The following is a 13202-nucleotide window of genomic DNA, read 5'->3' as shown; positions in this document are numbered from 1 at the left end:
CACCCACCCCTACCACCCCCCACCGCCCAAAAAAAATTTAAGTTAAAAAAAATTTAAGTTTATTTTTAAAAACTATTTTCAATTTCAAAAATTATTTTCTACTCTAGTAAAAATAAAAGATATTTCTCAGAAATATTTTTCATTCATAAATCAAACACTAAAAATCTTTTTCAGAAAATATTTTCTACTCACCAACCAAACATGAGAAAATAAGTCAAAAATCAACTTGTTTTCCTGGAAAACATTTTCTAGGAAAACATTTTTCATGGAAAACATTTTCCTTCATACCAAACACACCCTATATCTGTAATGCTTTTCCAACTCATTACGAAGGTCCTCATAAAAAAATTTGGGTGCTCCAAGGCGCCAGATCTATGGGCACACACAAAAAATCAAAAAAACCACATAATTTCTAAAAATTGGCTCATAGATACAAAAATATGTCTTGTCTAGGTTTGATTCATAATCCAAGAAACACCCAATTCAATGTATTTTGCTCATTTATGAAAATCCAACCGAACTTTTTATTTTATGATTATTCTATTTTGAAATATATGGAGAATTGTTGGAAAAATGAATTTTATATCGAAAAAAGAAGTCTTCAAATTCATGTCTAAGTTAATTCTCTTAATATCATGTTAATGGATTTGATATCACAAACAATTCTTTGTATAGTGCTAGGTTTTCTTTTGTTTAGTCTCTATTCTATCTGGCTTTAGTTTATATTAGAAAAGTTTGTTGGAATATGAAATACATTTTTAGTGGTGAAATATCCTTAAGAATCATGTCATATACATCTCAAGTTTGTATGTGATCTTAAACATGTCATGTGGAAAGTTAAGAATTGCCAAAGAAAGAGACATTCTTTTTAAAACGGACTAAAAAGAAAAGTAAGACAAACAAATTGAAATAAGAGTATATATATGTAGGGTTCGTGCTTAAAACATTGTCGAACCCAAAACCTGTGGTTGGACTTGGATCAGGCTTGGGTCATGCACATTGGGCTTCTAGGAGTGCATTGAAATCTTCCCTTGCCTTGCGCGTGCGAGGAGTCATGCAGGACGTAGGCAAGCCAGAGTCAGGGTCAGGGTCAGAGGTAGAAAAGCGAACATGGCGCGTTGTGGACTCACTAGTTTTTGTTGTGGTGTTCTTTAGGACCCCTTTTGGTTCCTTGTCAAAAACAAATCCAGTTGTTACTGGTGAACAAGTCATGTCCTTGTCATCACTACATTGGATTAGCTCAATTGGTAGATCANAGGAGTCATGCAGGACGTAGGCAAGCCAGAGTCAGGGTCAAGGTCAGGGTCAGAGGTAGAAAAGCGAACATGGCGCGTTGTGGAGTCACTAGTTTTTGGTGTGGTGGTGTTCTTTAGGACCCCTTTTGGTTCCTTGTCAAAAACAAATCCAGTTGTTACTGGTGAACAAGTCATGTCCTTGTCATCACTACATTGGATTAGCTCAATTGGTAGATCAAAGAAGAGATTGGAATCATCATTTTCACTTTCTTCATCATTGATTATAGCTGATGATGTCCATGATCCACATTCAAATTTCTCCAATGACACTTTTCTTGAAATATTGTGTCCAACATCATGTACTATTTCAGTTTCTATTTCTACCCTCCTGGCTCTCACTTGTTTTGCTTTTCCTAAACCAGGAATAAATAAACACATAGCACCACATTTGAACTTTTGATCAATAGATTCTGCTTTATCATCTACTTTGCTTGCTTCAACATGTTTAACACTACTACTACTATTCATTACCTTTGTGATTAATCCAACAACATGTTTATCCGGTGGTGCGCTTGATCTTCCTTCACCACATGACTTGCTCCTCCTCAAGTGATCTTCTTTCAACCGTTGGAGGTTTGCCAGTGCCACAGAATGTTGCCTAGCCAAAGGGTTGTTGGAGAGAGGAGAAGGTTGGTTTTTGGACTTTTTCTTTGATGCAAATCTAGGTGATGAAGTTGTTGAATTTGGAAGGCTGCTGCTCAAGAACTTCTTTGATGGTGGCCTAGGCAGAGGAATTGTTAAAATGTCAGATTTTTTATGTGTATTTGTTGATTCCTTCAAGGAAATAGGGAAGTCAGATTCATTTGAATCTTGAACATTTATGAATGAAGGCATAATTGAAGTTTGGAGTGTGAAAGTTGAGTGAGAATTGAGATGTCCATCAACTATAGATTTTAGGTATTTAAGGGGGGAGAAAGCTAAACATAGATATTGTGGGAGACATGTCTTTGTATTGTATTAAATCTTAGTTATGATTGTCACGTCTTCTTGTCCCAACGTGTGTGGAAAACAAATCTCATTAATATATTATACTAGGTCATACTTTGACTTAGCATCAACTAAGTGGAGAACAAGTTCTAGTAACCAACCACCAAGCACAAAAGTGAAACCAAATTCTAATACCCTCTTCATGCACAAACCTAATTGAGGAGTTTAAACCTGACTCTTATACCATGTAAAAATATGACATTTAAGCTTTACACATCCAAAATCTAATTCTTACGAGAAGAGCATTGCTCAAGTTCATATAAGCATACCATCAGTGATCCAAAGCTATTGAGTTCTACCAAACCCATTACTGACATTCTTGCTCCTCCTAGGAGTGGTGCAATAACTAATATTCCTCTATACCCCTATCTAAATATATTGATTCGAGTCATGTGAATAAGAACAATGGGCCTACTTGACGCTATAAGCTAAATTAGTCAGGACAGTGAATTTTAGATTCCGGATGCCTAAGCAAAAAAGAATTATATTAGCATTTCCACCGGCATCAAAGGTTCAATGTTTATTGTACCCTCCAACTCAAAAAGAGTAAAGAAAATCTCAAAATATTCTTATATTATGGCTGGTGACTACTATATTTTAGACAACTTAATTCAGACTTTTAAACTCAAGTTTAATAAAATGAACGTGCAATCACACGGTTGAATATAATATAATAGAATTATACAACTAACTAAATTATTGAGATGAGACGAAACAACACCGTCGCGTATGCAAGAGATCTAACTGATTCACTTACATATAGCTAAAACACACATTCACTCAAAATACATCATGAGCTCTATATTAGAACTGATACAAACATACATTTTCTATGACAAAATTTACGTTTCCACTATTGTTATGATTGGAAGGACAAATCGTGTACACTATCGACCCTGCAAAAATGCCAAAAGGTGTATCACTGTAGAGAATTATAGAACAGAATCAACACAACAGAGATGCCAATGATGACTGGTAATGCAGAGACCAAGTATAAAGCTCCATATCCCTGCATGAAAATGTCCCTCGTCAGAACCAGCTCCAAATGAAGCGGTAATGACAGCAACATATCTAGCCAAGTTCTATATTACAATTAGATTTTATGATTTAAGTTTTATCTCAATAAGCACCTGATCTCCCTAATCAAGCACATAGTCTAAAACTAAAACCTACAGTTAAGAGAATTTTCCGCAATTACTACTTGATGGAGCTATATTATAATGCATCTGAAAAGATTTGAGCTCTTTGCAACGATGTTTTTTTCTACCAGGATCGTTTTCTTTCACGAAGCTAACATTTTTCTGGGCTACCAGCTAAACTTGATCTATAGACTGTTGGCCAAGCTTCCAAAACAGCTTATTTTGAAAATTGATTTTCAAAAAAAGTACCGTTGAAAATAGCAATTTGTGCTCGACTAATAAATTGAGAAAGAATTTTAGCATATTATAGCAACAATTTGTGCATGCTAAGGTTCCAAAAGTGCTCACGGAAAAAAACTACCTTTTTCGCTTGGCCAAACACCTTTACTATCTAAAATGAGCATTCTTTTAAAATAAAAGAAGTACTTTTGGGTTTTGGCTTCCCAGAAGCTTGGCCAAACAGGATTAGTCATGATCTGATACTTTTAACTTTTCAAGAAAAGTGAACTTGTTGTTTTGCCAGGTATTCACTCAATAACATGTAAAAATTGGTGCATTTAACATACTCCATTAAATTGCAAGCTGATTATCGGGAATAGAACTTAGCCAGCCTAATGAACAATCAGAACATGAGGAATAACCAGAGAAATATCTAAGCATTTATATCGTCGACTAACCAGAACTGGAGGAATGTCTGGTTCGTCACTATCAGCTGCCTCCTCAATCTCAGCTGCTGAATCCCAGTCAATCTTGAGCCGCTTAGCAGCCTCTTTTGGATCAATACCAGTGTCTGTGGCTTTTGCATACAGGGATCTGCTCTTATTTTGCTTCGAGGCTTCAACCTAAATCCAACAAGAATACAGTATAACTACTAATTGTCTGAATGATGCACTTGGTGCCACTACAAAGACATCGCGTTCCCAGGGGATATACAATCAATCAAGGAGTCTCACTTGATTTCAAGAAATGAAAAAAATAAATCAAGATTATTTGTAAATGGAATTGTCCGGATCAAGTAAAAGCTTAATACATGAAAGAAAATAGTACTGGTGTACGAACTTTCAAAAAGAAAGAAATGATTTCTGCTACTTTTCAGAAAAGCAGAAAATGGTTTGGGAAAGAAATAAAACTGTCCAGAAATCAAAACTTGAGGAGAAACTATTCAACCAATAAATCAGTGTTAAAAATTTCAATGCAATTAAAAGATTTCATTTTGATCAGCGTATTTGACTTTGGGAGTGAAAGGTTTTAAATTCACCATGGACTGGATGGTTTAGAATTTGCTTTCTGTTGATTGGCGTAAACTGATAAAGTTTCACTAACATATCTCCAAGCCATTCAAGCTAACTTTTTTAGGGAAAAAAACTCGACCCAAAGGTCAAATTATTGAGATTTTTCTCCCTGAGCAGTATACATCCCTCATTTAAAACATAAGAAAATTAAATTTCTTATCAGAGGCCACCGCATTTACTTTTAGCTGACTAGTACTAAAAAGGAGTCTAGCTAAAGAAGTAGTAACTTGTTGAATTTTTTTTAATTTGAAATGCAAATCAAGACCACTTCTTATCCATAGTCTGGATTGGAACATTTCTCGATCTTCGATAAAAACCTGAGTAATACTATTGCAGTCTCTCCCCACCTCCCAACCCCAATATTAAGTAGGTCAATCTGATTCTGGCTATTAAAAACTGGCACATTTTATTAGAACGACTGATAACTGCATAAACCTGCTTCAAAAAGCATATAGTGTGTTTGTCAACCTACTATGCAGTGCAGTTGAGTAAAATTGTGAAATCAAAATATTAGAATGCTTATTGATGACTTTGAGACATAAGTGAACCTAGTAATGCATTTGTTGGCCGAATGCTAAGGAAGAAAACAATCAAGCAACCTTATAGAGAATTGAATTACTACTTTACAGCCCCTCCCAAACTAAAAAGTAAGTGTTTTTTCTGCCGCACAGAATGGAAGATGAACTGCGAGCATTTACTATCATGCTTAATTGTAAAATTGTGTCCAGAAGAATGTTTGAGGTCACAGTAATACCTCCAAATTAGGCCATGAATTCATCTCTTCTGCAAGCATCTGCAGAGCAACCCGATCTTTTGGTACTTTTCCTTCATTTATCTTCAACAAGAAATAATAATAATAAAGGATTTAGCAAGGCCTTAGGAAACATATACTTAGAACCATGTACTGCAACATTAAGAAGAAAGAAATAATTAATGAGCGCTTTAAAGACAGCCAAAGCCTTGATCCTTCAGTCGATTGTTGATCAAGGAACATTTAGAATTTGAATAGATAGTAATTTGGTCCAACAAAGATGCTTCTTTTACATTACATTCAACTAGAAACAATCTGATCTATAGTTGTGCATATAAAACTCATTGAGAATCTATTGAGCTAAGCCAGAAAAAAGAAAAAAAAAAGAGCTTCTAAATTCTTTGCTATTTCACTGTCTCATTTTTTTCTGACATATTTCCCTTTTCAAGATGTTATGAAATCTTCGACACAGGTCTGCAATATCAGTGTATGTAATCAGCGTGATTCAAATAGCTATGGCTTATTTTAGACTACAATTTCAAAAGTCTATCTTTCTTACTTAAACTCCGTGGCTAGTCAAACACCATCACATAAATTGAGACCGAGATAGTAATATTTTAATTATCTTCCTTGAGAGCATCAATTTTTTTTTTCTTATAACTTATTCTTATGATGACTCGCTGATACCTATTTAGGTTCATTTTCATATTTTCTCCATATTTCTACTTTAACTCAACTATCACATTGTCAGACTATATGAATATGAATCTACCATGCTGAAATTTTATCTTTGTTAATATTTGGAAATCTGCATGTAAATGCCATCTATGGCTATCAAGTTTGTTCTTCGCAAACAAAACCTCAAATAACATCTTCTAGCGGTCCATATATGGAAATTTTGGTATTCCGTTGTCATCGAGAACCTCTGTTCAATTGAGCAAACTTTGTATCTGCGTGATTCAAATATCTATCTGATTCAAGATGTTATGAAATCTTCAACACAGGTCTCATTTGTTCTATTCTTATCATCAATCATTTTATCAACTACGCTTGGATCACAAGCAGATGATCATTCTAACTAGATGTCCTATATTTCAGGTAACATCTGGTACCAGCAGATATGTGGGCTTAGTAGTCCAAATCATAGCTCCAGGTCACACTTCCAGAACCAGATTACAACTTTGATCGCAACAACAAGAAATATAGTTCAGGAGAAGCCTCCCGAGTAAAAAGCCATATAAATCGTCAGCATTGATTTGAGGTATTTGTGGAGCAAATACTTACTTCTTCTAAACAGGCAGCTAAGTCATCCCTTGTTGGAGCATTTTCATCATCAATGCCAAGCAGCCGCCTTCGCTCAACGTCCCTGGGATCTTCAATCATTATAGTCAATTTAACCTGTAATAAACTCAAAGGAGTTGGTCAATCTAGAAACAATTTGACATTTAAATTACCCCATAGAGATAGTTAACTAAAACAGTCTACCAATTAATTAATCAATTATTCCTCAATCCCAAGTTAGTTGGGTTTGACTATGAGAATCTTTAGTATCCATTCCACAGTATTCAAGTCCATTTCATTTCAGTACTGAAAGACAAAACAAACAAATTAAGTCTCTTTCAATTTACACTTGTCTAAATCTCACGCTTACTCCTACATGGACTTACATGTCCCCGATTGGAAGAAAAAGATCTCCTCATAAACACCAGACTGGTACACATAATGGCATGAAACTCAATTGTGCACGTTGATTGTTCGTCCACTTCAAAAGCTCAAAATATACCATTGTTTGTTCAAAATGACAGGTATTGGTTTGGTTACTTAATTAGGGAATCACAAGCAGTCAATGAAGGCTCATTTAGTAGAGATAACGAGCCAGCTGCAAGCACCTATTTCTATCAAAATGTAAAGCAACAAACGGAACTTGAACTTGAAGAAGCAAGCCTCTATAAGAGGAAGCTAATGTAACTAAGCTTTAGTTCTAACTCTAACTAAGACAATCGATATGGTACTAAAAAGGGAGAGGCACCAACATCTATCAGATAACATCATTATTAGCTGAAGAAACACTGAAAATATGCAAAAAGCACTACAAACTTGGTAAAAGCAGTGAGCTTATACTAGTAGGCAGCCTCGTTAATATTGTGGAAAATTCAAAAGATAAAAGTAAATTCACACCTCACCGAAAAGCATATCCCGATTCCTCTTAAGAAGCTCCAACGCCTACAAAATTTACAATCATATGTACATCAGAAACAGCACAATCCTAATTGGGTAAAAGCAAAAAGAAGAAGAAGACTAAACTCGTTTAATTTGAGAAACGTATTCAAGCGATTCAGGATCCGGGTCATCGTCATCTTGTTGGGTAGCAGTGGAAATGGAACTTTCTTCCTCATTAGTCAATTGGGTGTCTTCTTTACTGACAAACAGAGGCCCCAGTGAAGTGGTTCTGCTACTAAATCCAAGAATTTGTACATTGGAAGAAGATAAAAGAGGTTTATGAGTAAAGGGTGAGATGGGAATTGAGCAAATTTTGCAGTGTGAAGAAGTTAACAATGGCAGTGATGATAAGGAGGAAGAGAGCAGTGGGAATGGCAGCTGAAGCGCCATTGAAGGGAGTGGAATATTTAGTTGAGATTTGGTAACAGAATGGATAACCTTAAAAATGATTATGCCTTGTGTTTTTAAATATAAAACATTCATTTTAAGATGATAGTTTTATTAATCGAGATTAGTACGTATAATTTATGGCGATCATAATAATTAATGATAGGAATAAATTATCTCACACTAATCAAACAAAAAATTGACATGTACTATAAACTTATCCTAGAATTATTTTTTTTTATTTATCACGCCAAACGATCCCTAACTTTTCAAAATAACCTAGATTGTTTCCATTTTTTAAATTGATGTGTCTGTGATTTTATTAGCTTCCCTGAAAACATGTTTCACTGATGTCTCCAACTTCAAAATGAGAAATTAGCGATGAACAAAAATTCATAATTAAACCACAAAAATCTTATGTTAATTTTGTTTAGGAATGAATTATAAAAATTCAATTAACTAGAAGTTTTTTACCAATAAAAAATCAATTAACTAGAAGCGTTTTAGCAATGAATTAGCTAGAATTACCAAGAAATTCCGCAATGTATGTCCTCCCTTTTTTTCTCACATATGCCAAATTCACAAATGTCTTTTAATAAGTAATTGAGAAGTGGATAGTCTATTGTGAATCACCAACCATACAAAAAAAAAAAATTGTGATCTTATTTGAAGTGTTATATAAAGGGATGTAATGACTAAATCTTATGTTTGGAAGATTGTTTACAACTTTACATGTGTAAAGTAGTGGAGATGTAATTTGAAATAAGTTAGAAAATATTTAAGGAAAGAAAATGATTCATATATAATCTCACATGACTTAATTTCAAGCGATCATATATATTTCTTTGTATATATTGAGTTGAGCTTTGAGATATATGTCAAATAAAATTTATTAAAAGTCTAGTTTTTAGAATATCAAATCAGTTTGTTAATTCGAGGTCGATATAAAAAGTTATAATGATGGTGCATTTTAACCAAAGAATGTGCTATCACATGCAAGATTTAGGGCGTTGCATAACTATAATGCTACAAAATATCGGGTTTAAAAATACAAGAGGTAGTGATAAAACTTCGTACAATCATAGCGCCACAAAACAACAAATTCCAAAATGGATGGTACGATGATGTGTAGGATCCCAACCCTAGAAACACAAAAAACAAATATATTTATCAACATGTCTAATATACAAAATCACGATAACAAATCGGATACATATCACTTTGAAAAGATCAAAATTGGAACTCTAGGGTACTCGAAAACTATATTAGGTTTTGGAATCAAAATATATATAATAAATAACTTGTTAACTAATTGTGTGATATGATTGACATGAGAAACTTTTACGACATGTGAGTAATATCATATTAAATATATAGTTATGTTATTAAGCACTAGCTAGCTACACTCAATGATTATATCTTCATATGATCATAATTAATTCATGATCATGATATCTACGAACTATAATCTCTATTCAATAAATAAATAGAAACCACTTAGAAATATATTGGACTAATCTCACAAATTAGCTGGGTTGGACCTTAAAATCAAGTAGTTACAATCTATAACAAAATTAGACATTTTATGATAGTAAATTTTTCTTTTAACGACAATTGTTTAGCAGAACAATTATCTACCGGTGAAAATATAAAACAAATATTTGTAGTATTCTATATATATAAATGTTATTAAAGGTTTTAGCGATTCTGAATGCAATGACATTAATTTAATTGCCGCTAAATATTTTTACGACAATAAATATTATCATTAAAAAGAAACTCTATTACCACTTAATATCTCTTTTATTATAATGCAATATGTTTAAATTATTACAACATGATAAACTCTTTTTATTATCTATGTGCATAACTTGAACTTTCTGTCAAATATAGTAATTTTTAATCCTATCTAATTATACACATATATATGACTTGTACAATTATCTTCACGTTATTAAAAGTTAAGGGCCCTCAACAGAATTGACAAAAAAAGTAAGTTTTTAATATTTAATCTATACCTTAAAAAGGAAAAGAAGGTGCGGTCAAGTTTAAACTTTATACTTAATTAAAGACTGTGTGTTAGCCATTTAACAACATTTCAATTTTTTCATATATATGTTCGTTTCATTCATATATGATTGAAACACATGTTAAACTTGACTATAATATCAGTGGTATATATTTGAATGCAAAAGCAAAAATAAATATATTATTTTACCTGAAAGTTGTCTAATATTAGGTTTTCGTAAAAAATAAACTTATGTATTAAAGTGGCCGGTGGGTATTACTTAAATGAGGCGACCAAAATAAGACATCCTAAGAAATATTTACGGACTTCAGGGAGACAAATCAACTCTTAAAATTATGAGCCATTAGTTTTTTTAATTCAATTTATTTTGATCCACTTAATGACTCACATATTCATTAACTCAATTTATTCTAATATCTCCAATTTAATTGACACCACTAATCGATTTATAACCTATTAATACTCAAAAAAGAGTTTATCTTTTTTTCACTGGTAATTTAAACTTAATGAACTTAATTATATTTTTACAAAATTTAGATATATATTCTTCTGTCTTCTTCTCTAACTGATGGATTTGGATTTAAGTCATTTGTGCTAATGATAAGATCAGTGAAGAAAACAAAATCCTCAAAGTAGATCTTCTTTTATTAAAAGATCTAAATAATTCTACTTATTGGTGTTTGGTCATTAATAAACATGATAACACAAACATGTAAACTGATTTGTTTTTATTATCTGGTATTCGATATCACTATAGTTTCAATAATCACAATGCATAATAAAGAAGAAAACACTCACTATCAAAAATTTAGACACAAACAAAGCGAGTTTACTCGTAACTTTAACCTAGAATTACGATTATAAACTATAGCAAAATCACTAAAAATGAGAACTATGTGAGTATTAATCATTTTGTCAGAGTGCTTTTAGGATGGAGAAGAGAGATTATACCCTTACAACCTCTCTTTCATATTTATTAGTCAATATATGACATGATCGCATAGATAATAAACAGTCAGCAGCTCTCTTATAATTATCATATTAATTATCACACTGGTTGCATGAACTCAAATCAACCATGTAAGTAATTAAGAATGAGAAGAAACAAAGGCTACTGATGATGCAAAATGAATTTTTTTTTTTCCATTCTCCTTTTAGTTTGTTACAAGGGATTGTCTGTCTTCAAATGGAGGATTTAGAATTTAGATACACGACAATATTAAAACACTGATTCAAAACAAAAATAAAAATGCATTATGACAAACTAATAAAAACAAAAACAAAACACGAAACCATCATGCATCCTCATTTACATGAATTTCTGTCATATTCTCCTCTTCATCTTTATCATTATTAATCAACTTCTCTAAAGAATCATCCTTCTTTTTCTCCTCTTCCTCCTCCTCCTTCATTTTCATATACATTATTCCATACAAATACGAAGAAAATCCCCAAATACACAACAAAGTTGAAACTACTTTAATCCAACCAAAATTATCCTCAAACACTATAACCCCACCCAAAACATTAACGGCCATTAACGCCGTCATGCAAACTCCTCCTGTCAATGAACTTGTCAAGAACACCATCCCAGCAGTACCCATAAAACAAAACTGCCACGTCACCACGTTAAACATCACCGTTAACCAGTATGCTTTTTCACCTAAATCAAACACATTTTTGCCCTCTTTTTTCATCTCAGAAAATCCACCGTCTATAATCATTCCCAACGTGGCTAAAACGGTAGCTGCTAATTCCATGACAATCTGCATTTCCATTACCATAGAATAGCAAGAAACTTCTTTATATATTTTTTCCATTAATGGAAGATAAAGAGCGAACAATAATCCAGCACCAACCGTTGAGAAAAATCCTATAAAATACTTTGTTTTCGTCAAATCCTTTGGTTTGTCATGACTCGAACCCAAGGCCAACATGACCGAACTAATGGTTAGTAAAATAACACAATTAAGGTTCGTGTATGTGATTTTTTGTTTGACAATAATGACAGAAGTGATAAGAGTGAAGACTAGTTGTGACGATAACACAAGAGAATTAGTCGAAACGGGGAGGTAAGAATTACCCCAAGAAAATAAAAGGTTGTTGAGACCTAACAAGAAACCAATTACAATAGAAAGTAACAACATTTTAGGAGTGAGATTTGTAAATGGTTTCCTATGAGTTGATTTAAAGAGATAAAAAGGTAAATAAATTGGGAGAAGGAGAAGAGGGAATCCAGCAGATTGGACCCAAGTTGAAACCCAACGACTATCACCTTTGTGATTAAAGTAGAATTTTGAGAGTAAAGATGATGAAATTGAGCCAATAAAAAGTAACATGTAGTTAATACCTAGAAGAAACGTGTAGCATTTTTTACTGGTTTCACTACTAGTCATGGTTGTTTCTTCAATCTGGTCATGATGCATTTGGATTTGGACAATTTCATCACTATTTTTGATCATCAACTCTTTTAGATTTCCTCTCTCATCATCATGTTCTTCTTGTTGGGGTTGGGATACAAACTCCATTGAAAGAAAATTTAGATTTGGTTTGGATGGATGGATGGGGGTGGAGGGTGGGGGATTTCTTATATAGAGAATGGATGGGGGTGGGGGATTTCTTATATAGAGAAAATATGCTTTGGTGAATATATATATATATATATATATAGGGGCTTCGCTATATAAAGGTAGACTCTAGTAAGGATATACAGATATTAAAGTGGTATTTTTCTTTTTACTCTTTTAAGAATTTACACCCCTTATATTAGGCAAACTCTACTCTTACCCCTTGTATTGGATTTGGATTCTTTCCACTACTTTTTTTTGGTGATATATTTTATCAAATAATTTTATTTTTTATTAATGAGTTTCAAAAGATAAACATTTTATTTGTTCTTTCTAAAATATTAGTTCTCGTACACGTGCAACACACGTGTATTTTATGCTAACAAATATAAATGCTTTGAAAGTTTAAGAATTTGAACTAAATTATAGTCCGAATAAAAATATAAGTTTTATAAAAAATAAATAAATAAAAGAAGTCTATAGAGAGAAAATTGAACAAACAAAACAAAGATAGAGAAGAAAAAATATAGCATAC

The 13202-nt window shown here is 32.8% G+C and overlaps 3 protein-coding genes across 4 annotated transcripts; all 3 read right to left on the bottom strand.

Moving 5' to 3' along the window:
• Window positions 1-990: 990 nt before the first annotated feature.
• On the bottom strand, window positions 991-2145 carry LOC125865019 (uncharacterized). The gene is made up of 2 exons (XM_049545169.1): window positions 1298-2145; window positions 991-1094 (listed from the first exon to the last, which is right to left on the bottom strand). Exons 1-2 carry the CDS (start codon window positions 2127-2129, stop codon window positions 991-993), a joined length of 936 nt encoding a protein of 311 aa, XP_049401126.1. The 5' UTR covers window positions 2130-2145.
• Window positions 2146-2912: 767 nt separating this feature from the next.
• Window positions 2913-8102, bottom strand: LOC125865002 (ycf3-interacting protein 1, chloroplastic). 2 transcript variants are annotated; one of them, XR_007446305.1, is made up of 7 exons: window positions 7769-8096; window positions 7643-7687; window positions 6749-6862; window positions 5468-5548; window positions 4099-4263; window positions 3129-3291; window positions 2913-3061 (listed from the first exon to the last, which is right to left on the bottom strand). XR_007446305.1 is itself a non-coding variant. In XM_049545153.1 (6 exons), exons 1-6 carry the CDS (start codon window positions 8072-8074, stop codon window positions 3202-3204), a joined length of 801 nt encoding a protein of 266 aa, XP_049401110.1. In that variant the 5' UTR covers window positions 8075-8102; the 3' UTR covers window positions 2913-3201. The 2 variants fall into 2 exon arrangements, 1 of the variants encoding a protein (XP_049401110.1); XM_049545153.1 differs by having other exon boundaries at window positions 2913-3291; window positions 7769-8102.
• Window positions 8103-11395: 3293 nt separating this feature from the next.
• Window positions 11396-12628, bottom strand: LOC125865364 (probable purine permease 4). The gene has a single exon (XM_049545555.1). The coding sequence runs from the start codon at window positions 12626-12628 to the stop codon at window positions 11396-11398; it is 1233 nt and encodes a 410-aa protein (XP_049401512.1).
• Window positions 12629-13202: the final 574 nt, after the last annotated feature.

The sequence above is a fragment of the Solanum stenotomum genome, chromosome 5, assembly GCF_019186545.1.
Source record: "Solanum stenotomum isolate F172 chromosome 5, ASM1918654v1, whole genome shotgun sequence".
Taxonomy (NCBI): Eukaryota; Viridiplantae; Streptophyta; class Magnoliopsida; order Solanales; family Solanaceae; genus Solanum; species Solanum stenotomum.
The sequence above is the reverse complement of the archived record's forward strand: the minus strand, read 5'-3'. Positions and strand labels throughout refer to the sequence as shown.